Source organism: Tauraco erythrolophus, chromosome 28 (assembly GCF_009769465.1).
Source record: "Tauraco erythrolophus isolate bTauEry1 chromosome 28, bTauEry1.pri, whole genome shotgun sequence".
Lineage (NCBI taxonomy): Eukaryota > Metazoa > Chordata > Aves > Musophagiformes > Musophagidae > Tauraco > Tauraco erythrolophus.
Window position 1 is genome coordinate 5035585 of NC_141492.1, and position 23848 is coordinate 5059432.

The following is a 23848-nucleotide window of genomic DNA, read 5'->3' on the forward strand; positions in this document are numbered from 1 at the left end:
CTAATAAATACAGCCCAACTCAGCCCTAAGAGCGATTTGATTTTATTTTTTAAGGTGAGTTGACACAAACACCGGGGAAAGCAGGAGGGTGGCTCCTAGTGCAGTGGGACTTCAGCTCCCCAAGTCCCATTTCTGGCCAAATACAGAACTTCATGTTCGTGGTGCTCAGAGCTCCACTTCAGCGCCTTTCTACAAATGTTTATCTGCTCGTTTTGGTAAATATTTAGTCAAACCCGGGCTGAATTGCTTCCTACTGCACTATAATGACTGCGAGCAGTTGCAGTGTGGGCACGGCGTGTGTCTTGGTGCCCGGTCACTCGGGTGGAAACAAAAGCAGCTTCTGGGAGGCTGGAGGTGCAGAAGGAGCTGCTGCAGGTGTTCCCCTTCCAAAGCCGGACCCGGGAGCAGCCCTGGGGATGTCGTGGCTGTTTGCAGGACAGCGTAGGGTTCCGGTGACCCCACATTTTGGCTGCTTCCCTTCAACGATTCATCAGGCTGGCACCCCTGAAATGATGCTTTTCTGTTGGTGGGCCGCTCCGCTGCTGTCCCCGGGCCAGCGGAGAACTTTCCTCTGGTTCTTCCAGATGCCCAACACCTGTGACACCAAGAAAACTTCCGTGGGCTCCGTCTCCTTTTAATTGCAAATACTTAACAGCCCTGAGCCAGCTCATTTATTTTTCCCTGAATGCTTAAAGAAGCATTATTATAATAATAATAGCAAAAATAAATTAAAAAAAAAAGGAGCAGCAGGACGGTGCAGGAGGGAGGTGCTGCGGTGGCCGCTGACGTGAGCACATGCAGCTGAGCAGCGTGGGAGCCCGGCGAGGGAAGGGTTAAGGGCTGCCATTTTGTTATGTAACACCCTTAATGGACATATCGGTGAATGGCACCAAAATGGCAGGGCTTAACCCTTGGTGGGCTGCAGTGCTTCGCCAGCCAGGAGCTGGGAGCAGCCGGTGGGCTGCGGAGCGGGTACCCCCTGCTCTCATCCCGTCTGCTGCCAGGGGGCCTCGGCCCTCGCAGCTCTTCTTCTCTGTTAGGTCTCATGGGATGGAAATAATGGCCGAGGGAGCAAAAATACCAACCCACCTCTGGCTGCTCTCCTGCTTTTTTTGTTGCCTTCGTCGGGGAAAGGATGGATTTTTGGTTGCCTGGTTGAACTCAGGTGCGGGGCGATTTTTTTATTATTTTTTTTTTTTCCAACCCGCAAAATAACCAGTGGTGTTCTACCGGTGTTGCATTAGAAAAATAAAATCTATTTCTTACTTTGGCTTTTCTAAAGCTTAGTTTTCAAAATATCTACGTGACAAGGTCATGAACTTGTCTGTGCGTGCATGTGTGTGTGCATTTTTGCACACGCACATGTGAACACACCTGCACACAGTAATACAGACACACACACACACATATATATATGTGTATATAAAAATTTTAATGACTTCTTCCAGGTCATCGCACTTTTGGCCTCATGATCAATGAGTACATAGGGGAAAGAAAAGCACTTAGGGCATCACAAGAAAATAAGCTCAGCTGAAGCAGTGAGTTCTCATTGAAACTTTTTACATCCTACTTTGGAAAAGGAATTTCTAGGCATGGTGGGGAGGGGGTGTGTGGATGGACTGAGGTGGCTGCGCTCGCGGAGGGCTGTCTGGTGGGCACGTGGGGTCTGTGCTGGGTGCAGGTGACTGTCCAGAGTCAGTTTTTGATCAACCACCTTTAGAAAATACTCACTGAGGGGCTTCGAGTATGTCTGACCCTCCGTTTCCTCCCCTGTAACCACGTCTCTTTTGTCCTTCCCCCCCTTTCTTTTGCTGTAAAAGTTTCCAGATCACGCTGGGGAAGAGAATTGTTGGTCTTGGCTTTTGGCTACCAAAACGGGCGAGTACCACGTAGCCGGATGGGTCAGCGTGCGGCCGCGGTGGGATTCGAGCCCATCCGCAGCCGGACTGCGCCAATCCCAGCGCTCGCCAGCGCGGCCGACGGCTCCGGCGAAGCGTCGGGTGTAATTTTAACTTCAGTCTCTTTAACTTCGAACCACCCGCTTGTGCTGAACAGGGAGGAGTAAGCGGAACTACTCCTCTGAGGAGGAATTACTTGGAGTTTGTACGAGGAGGTTGTAAATCATGGATGGGAGAGGAGAGAGGAGGCAGTGAGGATAACTCCGAAAGCGATGTGGGGAAAAGTGGAAGTGTACATTACAAACAGCAAGCAAAGTGTGCTTGCTTTTTTTTTTTTTTTAAATTGTGGTTTTGTCTTCATGTACCATATCAGTGTTGTCTGTGTGCTCGTGCATCAAACCAGTTCCAGCTGCCACCCGGGTGCCCGTTGTGCCCTGGTCAGGCAGCGGGCAGGTGAGCCGGGCACGGCTTCCACAGCCGCTCGGCTTTATTCCGGGCTGGACCGCACATCTGGAAAAATCCGCACAAAGCAATTAATTTCCCAAGTCTTAAACTGGAAGTTTGTGGGTTTTTTCTCTCCTGTGACTTTTCCCTGCAGCAGCAAAAGCAAGCAAACAGGTGAGTGCTGCAGCACAGCCCTTGCCCTTGCCAAGGGCTGGGGGTGTCTGATGGTGCCCTGCACGTCCCTACTGGAAAAGACACTGGCTGAGTCAAACCAGGTTTGTCTTCTTGGTCTTGCTGCTCCGCTTTTTTGAGGAAGGAGAGGTTTGGAGGGTGGCAGGAGAGCTCTTTTGACCCTTTTCCCAATGGAAAGCATACAGGTGGCATCGCGAGCGTACACGATGTTCACCAGGCTGGCATAAATAGGATGTTTTTAAACATTGAGCTGATTTATTCCCATCTAGTGGAATCAATTGGTGAAGATGAGATCTCGATAAATCCAGCAGACTTTAAGTGCTGGTCACAGAGTTTACTGGTAAGGTGCTGTTTAGTAGTGGTGGTGAAGTCTCATGCGGTGACTGCTGTGCCCTCCTTGGGTCCTGGGGGTTACGTACGTTGCAGGGTTTGTGATCCAGAGGGAATTTCCTTCCCGGGTCAATTTGGGTTTCTCTTGCCTCCTGCTGTCATGCAAGAAGCCGCTCACGTCCTCTCCGTGAATGAAGACACCATCCCTGTTGGTGCAGGTCTCTGCAGGTGCGCTGCTCTTCCTCCTCCTCCTCTCTTCCAGGGCACCCACCTGGTTTTTAACCTTTTCCTACAGATCTTGAGTTTAGGCTGTTTTGGGAAGAGTTTTGTAGTCTACTGTGAGAAATAGATCCTGCCAGGGACTCACCTAAACTGCACCTGCTTCTGGGCCTGTCAACCCAGGTGATTCCCACAAAAGCCTCTGACATTACCAGTTTTCATCTCTTTTCCTGAAAAGAGCAGCAGACTAACCTTTTTAAAGACATCCTGCTGATTATTTTACCTTTTTTCTCCTCCCCTTCTCTCAGTGCCACATAAATTTTCTTTTAGGTCTTTCTGTGTCTGTATCCATGTTGGCAAACTGGTTTCCAGTACTGTTTCCTAAAAGGGTTAAAACTAGTTTAGGGAGCCTGGTTTTGGGGCTCCTCTACCATAAATATGATTTAATCACTGTTGTGGCAGGGGGACTGTACAACCAGATCTCTCTTACAGAATATATAAACCTTGAGCCTGCGCTTGCAATCTTCAGATTTAGCTGTAAAAATGTGAGTGCAATCTCATCCCAAGGTCTTTCCAGCAACATGGATCTCCTCAGTTGCTGCTTTCCAGCCGGCGTCGTTGCGACGAGATGCTGTGAATTTTTAACAAAAACTTGGACTGGATTTCAGTTCACAGGGAAGTCGTCGTAGCAGCAGCACCACCATTCCTCGAAGTTGGGCTGCGGGAAGCTGAGGCCGTTTCCAAGGAAAGTTTGTTGTCGGTGTGTGATCAGGGGGCGATGGTGGGGGTCACCCAGGAGAAACGGCTGCTGCCAGTCCCTAAAGGAATCGCAGGGTGCAAGACGTGATGTCCTCGAGAATTTGTAACAGGAGAGGGTTTGGCTGGAAAGGTGCATCGTGCCTTTTCGTCAAGGTTGTTGGTCGGCTCAGCCTGACCTTTGTAAGGAGTCCGTGCGCGAAGGGTTCGCCGCTGGAAGTGCTCCGAGCGGGAAGCCCAGTGCCCGCTTCCCTCCGTCGCGCCGGGACGAGCCGTCGTGGTTAGCTGGGAGCAGGTGCTCAGGGAACTATTCGGGACGCGTTACTTGGCTTTACAGTAGGATTTTGACTGCGTTATTTTTTTTTAAATAAAACTTAACGCCGGTACAAGATTGGGATGGCTTCATGCTTGGGATGTTAACGCAGGTGAGCGAGGTTTGGCCGTGAGCACGCTGGCTCTGCCTCCGGAGGGGTCTGAGGTACCCAGGGACAGCACAGGATCCCGCCATCCCCATCCCAGGAGAAATGGATTTTTCCCCATCCAGCTGGGAAAGACCAAGGGAGTAGCAATACAGTGTCGTGTAAACGTTCTCCAGGTTTGGAGCCTGAAGTGCCACTGTAGCTGTCACATCTGGAGCTGCTGCTTCCCATCCTGGCAAGGCTGGGGAATGTGCAGATTCCGAAAATGAACCCAGATCAGGCTTTTTTTTTTTTTTTTTTGGCGATAGCTGACCGCTCCTCTGTTTCAGCGCTGGGTTCAGCTGCGTTTGCACCGAGGCAGTAGGAATAAGACGTGCCATTCCCGGCCAGGCGGTCTGGTCACACTGCCGCGTTGTCAGCAGAGATGCTGAAAGCCAGGTGCCGTTCCAGTGAAAAGCTGTGCTTCCCGACGGCTGCCGGGGCTGGAGCAGGCTTTGGAAAAGGCTTTCTGTCGATCCGCCGGGGAACGCTGAGCCGTGCCGGACATCTCCGTGCGGCTGCCTGGGCTGTTTGCTCACTCCCGTAACCCCAACGTTAACGCAGGATTTCTGCAAAACCCACCTTTCTGCCCTGGGTGGAAGTTCGTGCTGGAAATGCAGATCAGCCGAGGGGAGGCACTTTGTGTGCTGATTGTGATTTATTTTTTTAAATTCTGCTTTTAAAAAAAAAATGTGTTTCATCCAACAGGGCGCAGAGAAACTTGCAGTCACTTGCCTGGGGCTTACGCTGTCAAAGCAGCAGTTTCACCCAAGCTTGTGTGACATTGTTGAATAAGGGGGGTGGGGGGGGGGAGCAGAGGTTAATTACGTTGCGTAATTATGTTAATCTCTCGCTGCTAAAAACGTTTCAAAGACTTTGTTCAACTATCGCGTGTGTTGGCCTTACTCTTGAAACCCGTTTTAAAAGGAGAAGGAAAAAAAAAAAATCTGGGATGGGAGGGATGCTTAAAATGAATAAATAAACAAATTAATTAATTAAAAAATTGGAGGGCGGGGGGGTGTATTTCTCTCTTTCTCTCTCTCTCCCCACCCCCCAACCCTACACCACCCCCTTAGTGCCCAGTGTCTCTGCGCACCCGGAGGGATGCCGGAGGAGGAGGGATGCTCTGTGCCGGGGTGCCGGCCGGCGGCGGGGTTGGCCCCGCTGCGGGTTGCCGCCGGCTCAGACTGGTTTCTGGAAAGTGCTTTGTCTCGCAGGCTGCATCCTGGGAAGGGTCATGTGGAGCCCAGTGATGTCATGGGATCAAAGCCTGACTCAGCTCCGCGTCCCATGGATGGGTGTCCGCAGGTACCGAAGTGCGGGCGGAGATGTCAGAGCCCACCAGGAGCAAAACTTCCCGCGCCTCCGGCAGGCGAGGGGTTAAGGCCGGTTCCCCCGAGCCCAGCGCTTCCTCTGCCGCCTGGAAAAGCCCGGCTCCTTCTCCAGGAGCAGAGAAACTCTCAACTTGAGCGTTCCAATGGCAGTGCCGTAGCGCCCGACCCGTGCAAGCGCCTCTTCACGCAGGGTGTGGTGGTCCTTTTCCCCATGTGTCTGGTTCCCGAAACTCCCAGTCAGGCTTAGGTCCTCGGGAAGCTCCCAGTCCGGGGAGATCCTAATCTCCAATTTAGTAATTACGTTTATTTGCATGCGAGGCAAATACATACGTTCTTCCTGCCTTTTGGTCAAGAGCCAAACTTCTTTTCGTCGTGGGGGTTTGTGTGGTCTCTCATGCTCTAGTGCAGATTTTTTTTTTTTTTTTTCCCCCTCCTCGGTGATTGTAGTTTATGCTTAGTGGGGTTTGTGTGTGTGTTCTTGTTTTGCTTTTTTTTTTTTCCTGTTTGTTTTTGCTTAACATGAAAAGTGTAAGTACAGCGATGCCAGGTGTAATAGCTCCAGACTGAGATGTATTTTGAAGATAGGGTAAGCGAGCAAAACCTTTATTGCTCTTTCTGAACTTCTTTTTGCAGTAACCGCTGTACTTTGCCCTCTTTTGAAATTGAGGTGTTTTGTACAACTTTTTTTCTTTTTTTTCCAATGTGCTTAACTCGTTTGTGTCTCCTCTCTCCGCAGAGCCTCACCATGACGGAGGAAGCATGCCGGACACGGAGTCAGAAACGAGCCTTAGAACGTGAGGTAACGCACAACGATGTGGACAGTAAAAAAATAAAAATGGAGAAAGGACTGTTAGCAACAGATCTAAATGCTGAAGGCGACATGAAGATAAAAACCGATCCCGGAGCTGGAAAAGTACAAGGATTGTTAAAAAGTGGAGAGGTGAAAGCGACTATTAAAGTGGAGGTTCAGACGGGAGATGAGCCTGTGGACATGAGCACCTCAAAAAGGTGAGTGACGACCCACGTGCTGCCGTTGCACGGTAACGTTCGGGATACCGGCGCAGTAAAATGCCGTCGGATCGCACTGGGAAGAAGTTCTCTGCGTCTTAAAGGTAGAGAGAATGAAAATTTTACGCGTGCGTTGCAGCTCTGGCTCTTCACGTGAAGTTCAACAGCTCCTTCTGTATAAATCCCGTCCTGGATTTTCCTTCCACGAGCTTTGGCAGCTGTGATGAGCAGCTGAGTAAAGAGAAACGTGCAAGTTACAAAGAGGATGCGCTGCGAGCTACTGATTGAGATTTATGTGCGGAAGAGTGGTTTGGGTTTTTTTTTTTTTAATTGAGCTGCGATACAGGAAAAATAATAGATTCTAATTGTCTAAACAGAGGAAGTTTAATTGCAACTTGATTCTTCCTGACAGAGCAGTATGTGTGGATAAGCCTGACTTTTCTCTTTTGAGTAACTTCAGGATTTGCACACTAGAAGTGTTCTGAAAAGGCAGCACCTGTCTGCGGCAGCTCTCTGTAGGACAAGTTCATAATACTTTTTTGAAAGTCCAACCTCCTGAAGGTGTCTGAATTTTGGCATCTGAACGCATGAATTCAAAGTTCTCTATCACTTTGGAGAATGATATTGTTACAAAATGTAAAGCTTTTCTCCTGACTTGTGTTTGAGATGCACAAATGAGTCGGGTGGTTCTGACGCACAGGTTTATGGGCATCACTTCAAAGCCAGATTCCAAATCTTCCACCGTATTTCTAACCCAGATTCTGGCTGTACCAGGGTCGAAGATTTGTCAAAAACTCTGAGGTTTTGGAAAACTCTGAGGTGGCCCTGAGGTTGGCCCTTCAGAGTCTTCCTTTCTTCTTTATAGAGCAGTAAGATCCGATGTATTGAGCAGGAAGTCCAGAATTCTCCTTTATTCCTGGTTCTGACACCGGCCAATGTTGGGGCGGTAGCACCTGAGACCCACCTGTCTGTGCAAAGTGGCCTGAACAGTTCTGGGAGTGACGAGTCTGCGTTCGCTGGGATGTGGGTGGTACAGCAGAGCAGATTCGAGATGTGAAATGGAAAACACAAGATCCTTATCGACTGTGCAGGAATTATTGGGAGGAGGGGCACTTATGGGTGCTACTAGGAAAATTGATACCTGATGTTTAATGGCAATTCATCTATAAACTCTTCCCAACTTTTTATGCTTTTCTAAAAGAAATTGCAAGAGCCTGATTATTTTAGGCAGATGCTGCTTCAGTACATGAAGAACAAGACCTCTTCCATCAGCGGGATTGAGGCAGGGCGATAGTTTCCAGCTTTCTCCATAAACCTTCTGCCAAAGGGGCAGTCACACAAGTTGCTCAGTTTGATGTTTAGGACGTGCTTGTGTCTCGCACGGAAGTGGTTAACTGGGGTGATGGATGATTCCCGTGTCAAGCAGCTGTGTTGTGCTGACGAGGAGTAAATCTCTGGAGGTGTCTTTTGGCGTAATCGCTACCTGCTCATTAACACAGGTGTGCGTGTTCTTTTTTTGGAGAATAGCTGGAAAGATTGCTCATACCAAAAACTGAATAAATTACAGTGAGGTATTGGAGCTCTTTCGGTGCGTTACCTGCCCCCACACACATGTGCTTTTTGTGAGTTTATGTTTTTGAAACGTGTGCCAGTGTTTCTGCCCGGTCGGTGTCCGTCTCTGTCGCAAGACGCGCAAACAGGACGATGAACAAGGGGCTCAACTTCCCAGAGAGCGTCTGGAACAGAAATGCCGATTGGGATGGGATGGGATGGGATGGGATGGGATGGGATGGGATGGGATGGGATGGGATGGGATGGGATGGGATGGGATGGGATGGGATGGGATGGGATGGGATGGGATGGGATGGGATGGGATGGGAGGACGTCCTCTCTCCATGCAACGTTCTTATTTCGGGCGGCAATAGGATGTTGTTGCCTTCGGTTTCTGCAAGGAGGGAGAAGAGGCTTCCCCATATAAAAACTCTGCTTGCCTGAGGAGGCAGCCTGATCCTCAGCCTGCTGAAGTTAATCGTAATAAATATAATTAGGAATTTCACGAGGCTTTGGATAAGCTCTTTAGATACTGTTTGCAAGTTGGAACACCTTTGTATAAAATTCTTAATCGGGAGGAATTGAACCCTAGGTCATCTCAAAGGCCAAAGAATGAGCCCGAATTGATTCTGGAAGTAAGGCAGCAGCTTCCCAGGGTGGTGCGGGGCTCCGCTCCCGGAGCAGAGACGTGGTGCTGAGCAGCCGACCCGCCTCAGGATGCAAATACCTCCGAGAGAAGGCGATCCCAGCCTGCAGATGCCTGCGATACAGAGGAGCTTGTCTCTGGATCCAGACTCTGATCTCTTGCATATGTAAGAACACGCTTGGCAGTGGTAGGGAAGGTGGATCTTAATTTCATAAGGATTTTTTTTTTCCCCCCCAAGTGTGGGACTTACCTTTCCAAACCTTTGATCTTTAGAGGAATGCAGCTCATAGCTTTCGTAAGACCTGTGTCTTTAAAGCAGTTGAGCTGATTTTCTGGGGAGATGAAAAAAGAGCTGTTGCTTGAAATGACTGGACTGCTACGGACTTCTTGGGTAAAACTCATGCCTAGTGAGGTGTGGCGTCCTGGCTTTTAAACTTCCTTAACTCTTTCACAACTGAAAACATAATGTTTTCCTTGGAAAAGGTGACCCAGCAATAATCACAGTTTAGCTGACATAAAGCTGACTGAACAGATTATCTTTCTGAAATCAGTTGATCTTCAAGATTTGAAATACAAAGCCTGGCAATATCTCTGCGTTAAACTTAAAAATATATTTCTTTTTAATTTTTTTTTTTTTTTTTTTTTAAACCTCAAAGTTAAATTTAAAAATAGTGCCTGGTATGAGCGCGCATTTTACTGATTCCAGAAGAAACAGAAGAAGGTCTGTAGTGGTGGAAGTCCTTGGGAGGTCACACAAGGCCAAACCAAAATCTTGCTCCTCTGCACGGCGTTTTGCAGCGCAGGGAGCTCGCTGCGCTGGCGTGGCCTTATCCTGCAGGACCTGCTGGGGAGAAGGAATGGGGGCCAGGAGAGTCCTCCCCCCTTGATAAGGACGGGTCTGGTCTGTGGTGGGATGGTAAAATAGTGTCGTGTAAATCGCTTTGCTTGTGAGTACACTGATTTACATCAGTACAGGTGCTGGTTTGTTAAACCTGGTGGAATCCTGAAGTCTTGTCGAGCTTTCAAGCCCTGTTTTCCCTTCCCCCTGTTCATCTCCCCCCTGTGCTTTCCTCCCCCTTAAATACACGACTTTCCTGCCACGTTTGCCCTGCGTTGAGCATCAGTTGCTTCCAGCTGAGGCTTTCTCCTGGAGCTGTTCTTGGATCGTGCAGCCTGTTGCACCGCGTTGCATTTATTGTACTCCAGATTCAGCTCCCTGCATCGATTTTACACATTCTGACTATTTTCTAAATTGGATGATTTATTTTTTTTTCTGTTTTTCTCTGAGCCATACTAGAACTCGTCACAGTACTGGTTAAGCTCGTGACTTCTGGTGTACTCACAGGAAGGTCTGGCAGAGACCACGAGTGATCTGTCTGGACCCAGCCGTGGAGCTGGCTATCTGGACAGGAGCTGCTGTGCTCAGACAGGGCTGCGAGGGCAAATTGCCTTCTCTTCTGGAGCAAAAGCATCAAGATCCTTCAGGAGCAGCGTACTCTTATCCCCATTGTAGGAAAAAGTTGCTCACAAATGGAGGTGGGGGCTATTTACAGGCAAGGGTACAAGAGTTGGTTTCTGTCCGTCCGTCCATCCATCCCCAGTTCTTGCTCTGTCTTGTCAGCACTCTGGGGATGAACGTGTGCTCTGTAAAGCAGACTGGAACGCTTTAGGCAGTTGAACATCTTGCAGTTTTTCCTGGATTTTCTCTATTTGCCAAGAGTGGTAGATTAGCATATTAACTGTCTTATCCATATTAATTGTGGCTTGATCAAAAACAGGTTAAGGCTGGCTGATAAACGGAAACTTACAGGTTTTGTATCAGTTGAGGGGCTTCTTTAAAACAAACAAACCAACAAAAAAAAACACCAAACAAAAAAAACCACATTCCAAGTCACTATGTGTACCGTGTCATCTTCTTGCATTAAGCTACAGAGTCTGGATTTTCTGTCCAATTGAAGTACAAGTCTGGATAAGCCAAAAAAAATCTGCATTTGATCCGTTTGGTTTATTTTCCACAAAAATTGCTTGCGCCCATCTATTGTCTCCTGCTGTGTGCTATCGAATCCACCCGCAGCTCTGGCACGTGGGCTGGCCTGCCTTAACGCTGCGCCACTCCTGGAACAAAAACTGCCAGGAAGGATGAGAGTGGAGTTTGTAGCATCCCTGAATTTAGTGCTCTTGGGGAAATAATCTGTCAGAACTCTTTAGTTCCTTTGATTTTAGCTCTTGCTGGTTGTGATTTGTGCGCTTGACAAATGTTGTGTTGCTCTGGAACCTCAGAATAACCGTGTTCTCCTTTTGTTACACGGGATCATTAAAAATAACATCTCACAGAAATTGTTCTGGAATTGTGTGACAGTTGGCCTAGTGGCTGTGCTCTGAATTTTTGTGTTAGGGTTTGGATGCTCGATTTTGGTGCTTTGAAGGATTTGGGGTTGGTTTGGGGTTTTTTTGTTTTGTTTTAATCCAGGCAAATCACCTTAAACTTCCTAAATGAACAGGTTTGACTCAGAAATTCAAACATGTTCTTAAGCACATCAGGATGCAGCCTGTGTTGGCTGACCAAAGTCTCTGCTTTACTGGAATTTACTGGGAACAGCGTTCTCTCTTCCCATTAGTGAGCTGGGAAATCCAGCGCAGCCCCATGCTTTACACCTCCTTTTCAGCTTGTGTACGTCGTCTGTACTAAAGGGTATCGTGACAAAATTGATGCCAAAGTTTCTTGGGGAATTTCAATGTTGTGTTTTAAATGCAGACGTAGTTGGGTTAAAGTTTCCGAGGAAGGGGTGAAGTTTGTTTTGCTCCAGTTACGCACCGCAGTCGCTCGATCCATCGCAGCTTCTTTGATTTGTGCAGATAAAACATCTCCAGGAAAAAAAAGAAAAATCCCCACCGCATTGCTTTTTCTTTCCTTGTTTGTCTTCCCTCCGTGCCAAATATTTTTGGATGAGAGCATGCGAGAGATTGTTGAATGGATTGAGGCAAAACTGTTGCATATTTGCTAATGCAGATTAAGCTTTAGTCTGAATCACAGTGGTGATGTTTCCTTCGGGATGGGCAGGATCTGTTGGGATACCGCAGGATGGGGCTTCCATGTTTCGGGTCAGCAATTCGGTAACTTTAACCAAGTGAGCATCGCATTGATTTTAATTTTTTTCTTTTTTTTTTTTTTTCCAAGAGGGATCGAAAGGGCATTTTAGAGCACGGATGAGAACTGGTGTGTAAAAGGCAGCTTATTTTTTGTGCAATGCCTCTGGAGCAGTGTGAGCAAACCCCAGGATTGCTTGTTGCAATACGGCAGCTCTTTCATTAACGTCGTGAAGCTCTCTGTGAGCTGCAGCGCGAGTCCTCTGCAATTAAACCTTCTGCCAGAGCCAGTAGCTCCTGGGTGTCTCTTTTCCTCTTGCCAGTGTTAAGTTTAAACTTTGTCTTCCTCGGTCATACTTCATTGAAACTTCTGTCTCGCAGGAAGGTGGGTCTGTTAGAAGAGTTGAGTCCACCTCAAGATACCGTAGACCTCAGATGTATCATCTTCAAGGCAAAAATTTAATCTTCCTCTGGCCCAGCTAAGTAGAAGCAGACCTTCAAGGCTGGGTTTGGCCACCTGACCCTCTAATAAATGCATTGTCCTGTATAGAAAACTGGCTTTTTGGTTTGGATTGTTTTTTTTTTTTTTTTTCTGGAATAGTTGTTGGGCTCTGAGTTGCGACAGGATGCTCCGAGACACTGAGAAAAACGCGTGAACGGTGTGATGCATCTGTCCTCCTGCTCTGAGGCTTTAGCAGAGGACACTGGAGGAAGCGTGGCTGCTTTTTTAGGGTACGTAGCGACTTAGGAGGTCTGCGTTTGATTCCTCGCACGAACTTTCTGCAAGGTCTCTGGTAAATTGTGTTTTATGGCTGGGACTGCTCAAAAGGGTGCACAGAACTGGGCAGTGACTCCGCTTTCATCTTCTAGCGTAGAGTCCAAATGGTTGAGACGGCAACACTTACGAAAGCTGAAGGGAGAATAATAGAACTATGTCTTTATTTAGCTAAAGGATATGCCTGATGGCTTCAGAGGATGAAGGTCACCGTATCAGGGCAGTTATCCCAAATTATTAACTGCTGGTGGCAGTATTTTTCTGAAAGTGATGATGTTCCCATTGTCTCTCTCATTTTGAAACATCTGCTTTGAATTTTTTGCTTTACACACAGGCTAACAAAAGAGCAAAGCAGGGCTCCTTTTTGAAGGAAGATTGTTTTGCAGAATCCTGGTCTACATTTCTGGAGTTCAGTCTTGTGCCAGCTCGTCTGCTACGCTGTTGGTCGCGCTGCTGAGGATGTAAATCCTGTAACGCCGAACATGAGTCGACTTTTGTCGCTGCGGTCAATACGTGTTGCTTTAAAAAATACTTAATATCTCCCCTTTTCAAGAAGGACTTTCCTCTGCGAGGTCTCATGACAGAATCAAAGTTGGTGTAGGTGGATGGTCCGGAATAGATCTATTCAATTCTTTTGTGGAACCATGATTTTTAAACCCTGAATGTAGTGGGTTCTAATGCAGCTTTTATTAGGCCAGTGTCGTATAATGGAGCTGTCAGGAACATCATGACGTATCTTGCAAAACAGAAATCGTGTGGGTTCGGGGAAACCCTTTGGCGAAGCACCATCAGGCTCGTGGCAGGTGGTCCTGGTCCTGCCTCCTCCTCCGTCGCAGCGGGAGCGCAGGATGAGGTTTGATTGCAGAGCTTTTTGGGGCAAACTTTTATTTCCGAGTTCCAGACTTCGTGTCGTGGTCCTACGTCCAAACCTACCTGGGTTTTGGCAGGTTTTGGTGGGTTTTTCCTGCGAAGCAGTGGTATCTTGTGTAGGCACTTCAGCGTCACTCCCTTCCAAGCGCAGGGAGATAACGGGGGGCACCCAGCAGAGGGGACCCCCGATCCCGGCTGCGGCAGCTCCGTACGGAGGTGCTGCAGGTCCGTCTCGGGAAGGTGCGTACAGTGTCACGGCTTGGACCGACCTCCATCCCGGCTCCCGGTGCCCCGGCCGCGCTCTGCGGGCTGACGGGAGGCGTTGGGTCCCATCTTCCTCCTCCTCCTCCTCCTAAACCCCGCTGTGTTTTTCCGAGATACTCAGGTCGCTGACGAGCGCGCGCTTCTGTCGATGGCGCGTGGTCGTGCCGTTACCGGCACGTGCCGTTGAACTCCTTGGGATGAAGGTTTCCCCCCTCGTCATGTCCCAGGAAGGCTCCGGGCTCCGGCAGACATCGCTGTCCGGCCCGGAAACCAAACCGGGAGGACTCCACGACGCAGCCGGTGCTCTCGGGGCGCTGCCCCGGGCGGGATTTTTTCCGTTTCTCACGTGTTTTCTCACCAAAGGCCGAGCGGCCCTGGGTGGGGGCAGCAGGGACCCCCGGGCACGGCCGCTCCATCTTCTCTGCCGGCACCTGGGCCTGACCTCACCTCGCAAAATGACGGCCGGGCAGCACCGGCTGGGACCGGCCGTTGCCATGGTTTCCACCACGGAGGGTCACGTGCCTGGCATGTCACGTGACCTGGCGGTGGCCCCGCTCAGCGCGGGAGGGCAGAGCCCCCCGGTGCCGCCATCCGAAGCGGGTTCGGATGCCGGAGAAGAGCCGGCCGGAGCGCGGCGGCGGCAGCTCCCGGGTCCCGCCGAGATCCCCCCCGGAGCGTGGCTCTCGGAGCCGCGAAGCGTCGCCGGTGGCGGAGTCGTCCGTAGCCGAATAAAATCCTTCACGTCACCCCGTATCCGTGGGCGCGTTCGGGTCCCGACGCGTTGGCCCCGTAGCCCTGCGGCGTCCCTCCCCGCGGCCGCGTGGGCTGCTCCCAGGGTGGAGCTGGAGAGGAGAGCTCTTTATTTTTTGGGAACGGGCTGGTTCAGGTTGGAAACCCTCAAATCCCTACGTTGGCGTGAGTCTCAGCTCTTGTAGCTTTCCGTAACGTTTCCTGAGGGATTTAACCTTAAATCTGGGGAGGACGGCGAGCGCCTGACTCGGTGCTTCACGCGGAGCCGCTCCGGCTGTCATTGGAAAAGGGCTCAGCACCAACGAGCTCAACTCGGCACGTTCCCTGCGCTCCTGCTCTCCACCACTGCCGGGAGAAGTTTACGCAGCCAGTGAGAGTTTGGCCCGACCCAGTTGCTTCCCTGCTGAGAGTGACCTGAGCCAGTTCGGTGTGCTGGGACACGGGGAGAAGCTGGAAATGCTTCACCTGTGACTTTGGAAAACCCCCTGAGCTCGGTGGCCGTGGTTCCCGGGCCGGCTGTGCCCTCTAGGGGACACTCCTCTGCTTTTTTCTGTATTTTTCCCACTAACATGGAAATTGTATTTTAAAAGCTGTCTTTTGCAGTATTCGAGGCTGGTTTTCCAGTATCCGAAATACCGTTTGACCTGCCCTGAGTGTTCACTGGAGGGATGTGTTTCACAAAAAGACCATCGGGGTACGCAGCTGTCAGTGCTGCTACTCGGTGTGAATGTCCTTTGCACCACTAAATAAGATGATAAGGACTGATTTCCGTTAATCGTGGAATTGCTAAGAAACGTGGTATATCAGTTAAGTCTAGAAATTGTTGTTTAGTCTAGGAAGTAATTGCCTGATGTTTTAAAGAACAAGGCTCATGTGCCACATCTCTTGTTCGTGGACAGTCCAAGCCACACTTGTGTATCTGCTTCATCGTGCTTGGCACAGATTCTTTATGGGTTTTGTTTAATGCATAACTGTGAGCCAGAAGGTTCCCACTCTGAACTCATTGCTCCTGCATCTGGCTTTGGGTTAAAAGAAAAAGAAAAACACCTACTTGTGTTACGTTCTCCTAAAATTCTTCCTGTTGGCCCCTTCTCAAGGGCTGTCATTTCCTGGGCAGTGCAGGAGACTTTGCTGTCCCGACCCCGCGCAGCCCCTGCTAAACCTCTCAGCAGTCACCTGCTGCAAACCTTGCTCTGAAATACTCAAGCTTTGGAGTTTGAAATCCCAAATCCTGGACCCAAAGGTGATCTGATTGTTTCCAGCAGAACTGCCCAGGGAACGGTGACCTGCAGCAGAGGAGCAGCTGATGGCGTCTTGTCACATCCCGTCATCTCCATCCCTTTTGGTTCAAATAGCTAAAATTCTCTTCTCGTGTGATAATCGTAGGTGATGGAGCCGAGAGGTGATTTGTGTCGGGAATTCAGGTGGAATGTGCAGCCATCACTGATCATAGAATGGCTAGGGTTGGAAGGGACCTCAAAGATCATCCAGTTCCAACCCCCCTGCCATGGGCAGGGACACCCTCCACTACACCAGGTTGCCCAAAGCCTCATCCAGCCTGGCCTTGAACACTTCCAGGGATGGGGCAGCCACAGCTTCTCTGGGCAGCCTGATCCAGTGCCTGAGCACCCTCAGAGTGATCGTCAAAACTAAATAAAGAGTTAAAATCAGTGTAAGTCTGGACGTGTTCCAGTGGTTTTCGGTGAAGTTGTGTGGATGTGCCTGTCTGTGTTGAGGCCGTTACAGGATTCACCTGTTGATTCTTTCCTGCTATTTAGTAGTGTTGGTGTAAGAAGAAAATAATGCCATAAAGTACGTAAATGTGGGTAAGTGAGTGGGTTTCCTTGGGATTCAGTGACTCGGGTGGGAAAAAGTCACCACTCACAAATATTTGCATTAGGGAAGGAAAAGGAAAAGCGGGATATGATTTTTGCCTTTCAGCACGCTAAGGAGAAGCAGCAAGTGACCTGTTTGTCCCAGGATTAGGGGCGGGATGTGGCCTTCCCGTGGTGCAAACAGAGCCCTGGAGACCCTCCGTGTCTTCTAAGGGGGGAGCAGCGGCTGATGGAAAGGCTTCTAATTGAAGGAATTCACCATTGTGATGTGTTGTGGCTGCAGCTTATCTCCTGGCATGCTTCTGTCCTGGGAGGCTTAATATCCACAGGGAGCGCAGAAATGGATTGAGCTGGGCCATCTCGGGTTGGTTCAGAACTTGGGAGATGTGGGATTCATCTAGCAGAAGGTTGTAAATAACGTTGCTTTGCAGCGTGAAGTAGTTGTTTGCTTTTTGTTAACTCCTTCTCTGTGTTTTCCTTCTGATTCGCAGTGAAGTCAAGAGAGAAAAGAGAGTCCCCTCGCCGGACGTTATAGTGTTATCCGACAACGAGCCCTCCAGCCCCAGGATGAATGGTTTGACAAAAATAGCCTTGAAAGAGACCAACACGGAGGCGCTCATGGTGAGTGGGCTCGTCTTCACGCGCGTGAAGTCGTGCCGTCCCGAAAGGAGAAAACACGCTGCTTGTGCCCAGGGGGCTCCTTCGGTCGCAGGGTCGGGTGGAGACGTGCTTTCATGAAGATGGATTCGCAAGCGAGGAATGTCGAAGCTGTTAAAAGCTGCTGTCCTCTTTTATTTTTTTTTTTTTTTCAGACTCTGACCTTCTTGATTTTTATGTGCATAAAAAGTGCATCTTTCCCAGAACTGGCTTTTTAGTGGATGCAATGTCCCTTATTCGGCATGGCATGACACAGATTTGTTGCCTGACTCTTCATTTGACTTGGAGATATTTTCCCTAGCAAAACAAGTAAAAACTTTTTCTTTTTCATCGAGTTCTTTCTCCATACTCAGTTTGTGTCCGTATATTGCAGGCGTGTCAGTGATACCAAGACCTACATGACAATTACAACGCTGTAAGTTCTTGTTGTAACTTGTTACGTATCTGTCTCTTCCCTCTCCCTGTTTTCCCACCCTCTCTTGCCTTACCTGACCCTGCAGAAAAGCAGTCCGGAGGAACGGGAGAGAATGATAAAACAACTAAAAGAAGAGTTACGGTTAGAAGAAGCAAAACTTGTTTTACTGAAAAAGTTACGGCAAAGTCAAATCCAGAAGGAGACCACTACTCAGAAGGTATTTATTTTCCTGCAGATACTTAACATCTCATCTTTTGAAATGGAAGGGAAAAAATCCGAATAACTGCAGTGGTTGCCATGACCTGTGGAACGTAAGGTAGCCCGCAAATAAGGCATATCTCACTTTTCATAAAATCTTTGTGAAGTTTGTAGTGGCTTATCCCGTTAGCGGCTCCTTTTTGTGGAATTCCGTTTTTTTGGTCTTTGCTAAGACCAAACAAGGCAGTTTATCCTGTCAACTGTATTCAAAAGCCGAAGACCTTTTAATTAAAACTCAGATGCATTTATGAACGTAATACACTTGCAATTAGTAAACACTTCTGTCTGGTCCTCAGTGCCACGTAGATATTGCTGAGATACTTTTGGAGGAGATGCTTGCACGTGACCAAGGTGCTGACTGGTGGAGCTGCGGTGTTTGAGCCCCAGGCTCTGGGGGCTGACCCAGGGGAAGCCAGTCTGCGGTTCACTGCGCGCTTCCCATCATCCAGGGGAAAATCCAGGCAGTCCTTGGAAGGAGCGGTTCGGCCCTCCCGCTCTGCACTCCCTTCCCTTCCTCCTCTTTTCTGCCCACCTCTCGGGCTCACACAACCACGCACGATTTCCGGAGTGCTGGGAGGAGAACTGTTTTAATCAGAAACTTTAACCCAGAAAAAAAAAGTCTACCTTTTTGTCAGAGCGCTTGCCCGCTCCGCTCGCTACGTGTGCCGTTCCTGCGGGCACCGAGGGGCGGAGGTGGAGGGTGGCAGGAGAAGAGCAGAGGAGGGTGGGAGGCGAGGGGGGGTGCGAACGCCCCATGCCCAGTGCCGTCGAGGCACTGGCTAAATTTCCAGTGTCTGTACCAATTACAGCGCGCGGTGCCAACTGGGTGGGTTTTGGGATGGGATGATGTGTGGGTTTAAGGGCACTTCACGGTGCTGATGGATGTTAGCACAGCTCTCTTGGCTGGTTTTGGTTGGTTTACTGGCATCTTTCTCCCAGACTTCCGAGGGCTTCAGTAGATGGGATTAAATAATACAAGTACCCGCATCGCTCAACTCGCTGCCGAGCATTGAGCTCTGGATGTTTGAACTAACTCGGGTGAAATGGCATAGCCTGAACTTCTCAACAGCTGAACTCTTTTTCCTAAACTTTTTTTCACTTTGCATTATGCTCGGTGCTGATTAGTTGAGGCTGGTAGTAACGGCGGATAAGACTGAAGGGGGCTCTAAGCTGAGGCTGCTGAAAGAGATTTCCACGTTGCTCTGGTTTTGGTGTATAGACTCTTATTTTCCTGGTTTAATCTTATCTATACTTACCTAATAATTTCTCCGTTTAAATACGCATGTTGAGATGCTTGGAGGAAGAGAGGGATGGGGGAGGGGGAAAACCACAGTCTTTGAAGATTCTCTTACTGAGGCGCAAGGAGGTAAACGCTTTTGTTCCCTGAGCTTCTGTAATTCTGCTTTACACCCTTACACTCGTCTGCTTTCTTTCTGGTTTTTCCTCTTCCAGCCTGCTGGTTCCTCTGGGAGTGCTGTGGCCACCCCTCCGCCCTTGGTGCGGGGACCGCAGAGCGTTCCTGCTGGCAAGCCGTCCCTCCAGGTCAGTGGGGTGGGCCAGGCTGCCAGGCTTAGGGCACGGAGCAGAGGAGGAGGTGCACGGTACAGGAAAGACCAGTCCCATCACGTTAATGGCTTGGAGCCAGGTGGAATTTATTATTTATATTTTTTTAACTCCCGAAACCCCGCTGTAAGCTTTTTAAGAACGCTTGGGGTGGGAGATGAAAGCAGGATGTCACACGGAGGTAGCTCTCATAAGCTTGTTTCTCAGCGACTGCCCACCCTGATCCACTCTCCTGATAAAATACATCCGTACCAGTCCTAACGACCTTTGGCAAAGAGGATGCCATGGAGAGATGTCACAGAAATGTTGTGGCAGCCTGTTGCCATGCCCTCATGGGACTTACCTGTGCCCTCGGCATGATTAACCATAAGAGCCGAGTGAATCATAACGATTTTCTCTCCTGGCCCGGTGGCTGAGTGGCACATGGTGGTAGGAACAATCTTGGTTGAGGCTAAATTAAATGGAATGTTGGAAAGCCTTGGGGAAGAAAAAAAAAAAAAGCAAGCAGAGGCAATTGACATCTGTCAACCTAATCTTTCTCTCGAGTCTAGCATCTTGTCGCACTTCTGGATTTAAAACATTTCTGGTTATCTACCTTGGGCTGATTCAAAACTAATTTCAAAACTGCTTCAGCACAAAACGCTTTCACTTGGAAAACAGCAACTCTTTGTTTCAAAATCCCCCCGAATGCCATACTCCAGGGAAGGGGTAAATTTGCTATCCGTTTAGGAAACGTTCACAAAACCTAGAGCAATCTGTCAGTTGGAGTAATCTCTTCCTCGAGGCAAGTTGCCTTCACTGAAGACAGCACTTTCAGAGGAACTGGGCCACGAGTTCAATCTTCAGCGAACAGACAACGAGACTTCGGTTGGCCAGAGCAGAGAGCTGGGAGCTGAGAATCCAGGATTGGAGTGATTCTGTCTAATCTGCGGGGTTGGGGCCGGTTAACCTGACCTCCATCTGCTTTTGCTTGACTGTAAAAACTCTACTAATTCCTGTGGGTAGGAGTGGAGTCACCATTTGGTCTTCCTTGGTTTCTGAGTGCTTCTGGGGGTCGGTTCCGTAGCGTTAGTGGTCTGCAGGAATGTAAGTGGTGCGTGAAACCATCCCACCTTTTATAGCATCAGGAGAAATGTTGAGGATTTAATGCAGTCTGCAGCCCAAAAAGCATGGGCGGCAATTTTTCAAATGTCTTTAGCCTGACTTCTTTTATTTTTCATTTTTTCTAAAGCTTTCCCCTTTTCCTGTCTTTTTTTTTTCCTTCTCTCACACACACATGCCCGGTCTGCTCACCTCCCAACGTTCCTGCATCTCCAACTTGTCCGCCCCGCACTTCTCCTTGAAGACAGCAGTTCATATCTCCCCATTCTCTGACTCCCCCTCCAACAAACACTTTTTTTTCCCCTTTTTTTTTGCACTCTAACTGCACCAAAGCCAGCCCAGCCATCACCTTGTCCTGCAGTCATTCCGTGGGCTCGAGACAGCGCATCCGTCGCGTCAGCCGGCGCGGAGAGCGGCTCTCGCGTGCCGCTGCTCCCGGCCGCGGGTTATGGCGTGTGGCCGGCGCGTCTCGGCACAGCAGCTCTTCAGCAGGTGGGAGGGCGGATGAAAACGTTGCTCAGGATCGCTCCTTACCTTTTGAATTCCGTGCAGGATGAGAGAGAACAGTCCCCGAGCGCGTAGCCAGCCTGCCGTCGCGTCTTTACGCGTGCCTGCGCTGCGCGGCGTCTCGGACACCGCGTTGTCGGCACGCCGAGCAGCAGACCAGAGCGTGTGCACATCAATATACCCGAACAAAACCCTGCGAGTAAACTACTTTCTGTTTTGCAGACCTCTTCTACACGTATACCAGGCACTGTTATTCCCCCTCCCTTGGTCCGTGGAGGGCAGCAGACATCTTCAAAATTAGGAACTCAGCAAAACACGCAGATAGTAATGCCACCTCTTGTCAGAGGAGCACAGGTAAGTGCTTACCGTGCGGTAGAGCCGCTCTGGTTCTCCTTACTGCATCTTAGCTGTTTTCTTAGTCATCTTTCTGCTCGTGGGGAGGGAACCTGTGAAGTTCTTGCTGGAATTTCTGGATATGGCTAGGTGTATTGACCCTGCGTCATTCCAGTTTTGCATGTTGTGCTGTCCCACAGCGCTTCCAGGGAAGCGTAAGAAGATCCCGTGGTGATGCACGATGCTCTTACCTGCAGAGCTGCTTCCCGTAGCTGCACCAAAGCAGTTTGTTTGCCCTTGTTACGAAAGTTAATTTACAGGCTCCCAGCTTCACCCGCTTTTTAGGAGAGCGGCAGCAGAGGAAACAAACCACAATCCCTCCTTCTTCCATTTTTACCCCTCATTATTCTTTCTGTCATATCAATTTCACCTTTTCAAATGGTAAAACTCACTTTTTTTTTTTTTTTTCCCCCCTCATTGTATCTGTCTGGTGATTGACTAAGAGCTGCCGAAATGAGATAGTCAACTGGGAGTCTGAAAGTGCTGCTTTGCGGAGTCTTTGTCACCTGTAACAGCAAACAGTGGTGTCACTAAAGGAGTAGGGAAGCAATGTTCCGTTTGATATGGTCTCCTAAAATTGACTTCCGTGGGCTACTGGGAAAAAAATATTTCCCTGTTAAGTGGGGATTTATTTTGCCATGAAAGGTCTGCGTTTATCTGTTGGATAGGCAGCATTAAGGAGGAAGGCAGAGATTGGATATTCCATTTTCTTTCTGTTCTGATTATGGAGAAAACCTCATTCTGAGCAAGAGCTTTCCTAATGCCTTTAAAACGAGACAGGCTTAACAGCTCTACATTTTGAAAGAAATTTGACTGGGAAACTCGGATTTTTGGCACAGCTGTTTTGGCCGTAACGCGATGGCCTCACATACAAGCATCTCTCTTCGCGTTACGTTCCACTTGTTTCATTTGGACAGAGGGAAAGGGAAAAAACATCACAGATGTTAATTATGTTAATTATCACACTTTCTTTGCGTTCCCTGCCTTGCCTCATTTCCACTGTCTCGTGTCACCCCATCCGACTCCCACCGCTGACTTCCCGCTATCTGTCCCTCCCCATCGTTCATGGCACCATTGCATCAGCCCATTTCTGTGTCTTCCCAGCAAATCCACAACATCCGACAGCACTCCAGCACGGGGCCGCCTCCGCTGCTGCTGGCACCGCGGGCATCGGTCCCCAGCGTACAAATTCAGGGACAGCGAATTATCCAGCAGGGCCTGATCCGCGTCGCCAACGTCCCCAACACCAGCCTGCTTGTCAACATCCCGCAGGTGAGTTCCAGAAGGTGTTTCGTGCCAAGTGCAACGTTCATCTTGGAAAAACAGGGGTGAACGGTTGTAATTACTGGTTGTCTGGTTACTGAATCTCATTGGGGTGGGCTGCTGTCCTCTAACTGGTGCAGTTGCTTTCGGCTGCTCCTTGTTCTTCCCCTGCAGTCCCTTCCTCTGTTCCCATTCACCTCCTCTACATAGGAATGAAGAATTACGGAATATTGGAAGGAAATAAATATTTCAGTGAACTGCACGTTGCGTTCATTTCACTTTTGGTGTCGATAAGAAGCCGTCCATTAGAATATTTCTTTTTTTTTTTTTTTTTCCTCTTCCTTAAGAAGTGAAAATGAGTGTTCTGGTAAACAGAGATAAAACGGGCCAGTGCTCCTGTTTGAAACAGCGAGAGATACTGAAGCAGCAACTTAACATCTCGCACGGATATTGTCATACGAGTGGTGCAGATAAAGGGAACAATTTGAAGTCAGTGCTTTGACAAAATCATAAGGAAAAGGACTCCTTTGTGGTCTTTTCCTTTAGAATTTCTAAAACTGCCTTATAAAAATGATCAGTAAAGAAAAGTTCTGTAGAAGGATCAGTATTAGGTGATGGGTGCAGCGTTGCAGTGAACATCTGTATCGTGATCTGTTCCGTCACGGTGCAGAAACAGGATTTAGAGGGAAGTGGTTCAGTCCAGTCCCAGCAGCAGCCTTCACCGCGCACAACCAGCCCCGCGCAGCGTCGGAGCCAGCGCCGCTTCCTCCCTCTGGGCCCTCCCGGTGGAGAGGAGCGCGTGTCGCTCAGCCGTGTCCTGTTTCCTCCCAGGCATCACCAGCTTCCATCAAAGGTACCACCGTGACGTCCGCTCAGGCCAACGCCACCACCACCAGCGCCGCTTCCATCGTCAACTCCAACGACTCGCCGGCCAGCCGGCAAGCCGCCGCCAAGCTCGCCTTGCGCAAGCAGCTGGAGAAGACGCTGCTGGAGATCCCTCCTCCCAAGCCACCTGCTCCAGAGATGAACTTCCTGCCAAGCGCAGCCAATAACGAATTTATTTACTTAGTCGGATTGGAAGAAGTTGTGCAGAATTTGCTGGAAACTCAAGGTGAGATAGGGTTACAAGTGTTCCTCAAAGGCCAGGAGACTTCTCCCATCTGGACTTTACCTCAGTAGCAGGCAGCAAAGAGTTTAAGGCTTCACAGGATTAAATAGTCATACTCTGTCAAATCTAGGATTCACTTCCCGTAAGAATTGTCAAACTGGTTTAT

At 49.3% G+C, this 23848-nt stretch overlaps 1 protein-coding gene across 2 annotated transcripts in view; it reads left to right on the forward strand.

The window, feature by feature from the left end:
* The window catches only part of GATAD2A (GATA zinc finger domain containing 2A), a 49806-nt gene that overhangs the window by 20304 nt on the left and 5654 nt on the right, over positions 1-23848 (forward strand). Inside the window, exons 3-10 of one of the 2 annotated variants that reach the window (XM_086627682.1) lie at positions 5515-5605; positions 6368-6639; positions 16909-17038; positions 17575-17706; positions 19200-19289; positions 21141-21272; positions 22416-22583; positions 23406-23685. In XM_086627682.1, the coding sequence (XP_086483808.1) occupies positions 5515-5605; positions 6368-6639; positions 16909-17038; positions 17575-17706; positions 19200-19289; positions 21141-21272; positions 22416-22583; positions 23406-23685 (1295 nt within the window). Of the gene's footprint in view, positions 1-5514; positions 5606-6367; positions 6640-16908; positions 17039-17574; positions 17707-19199; positions 19290-21140; positions 21273-22415; positions 22584-23405; positions 23686-23848 lie in introns of those variants that run through there. The other variant, XM_009978986.2, reaches the window with a different exon arrangement.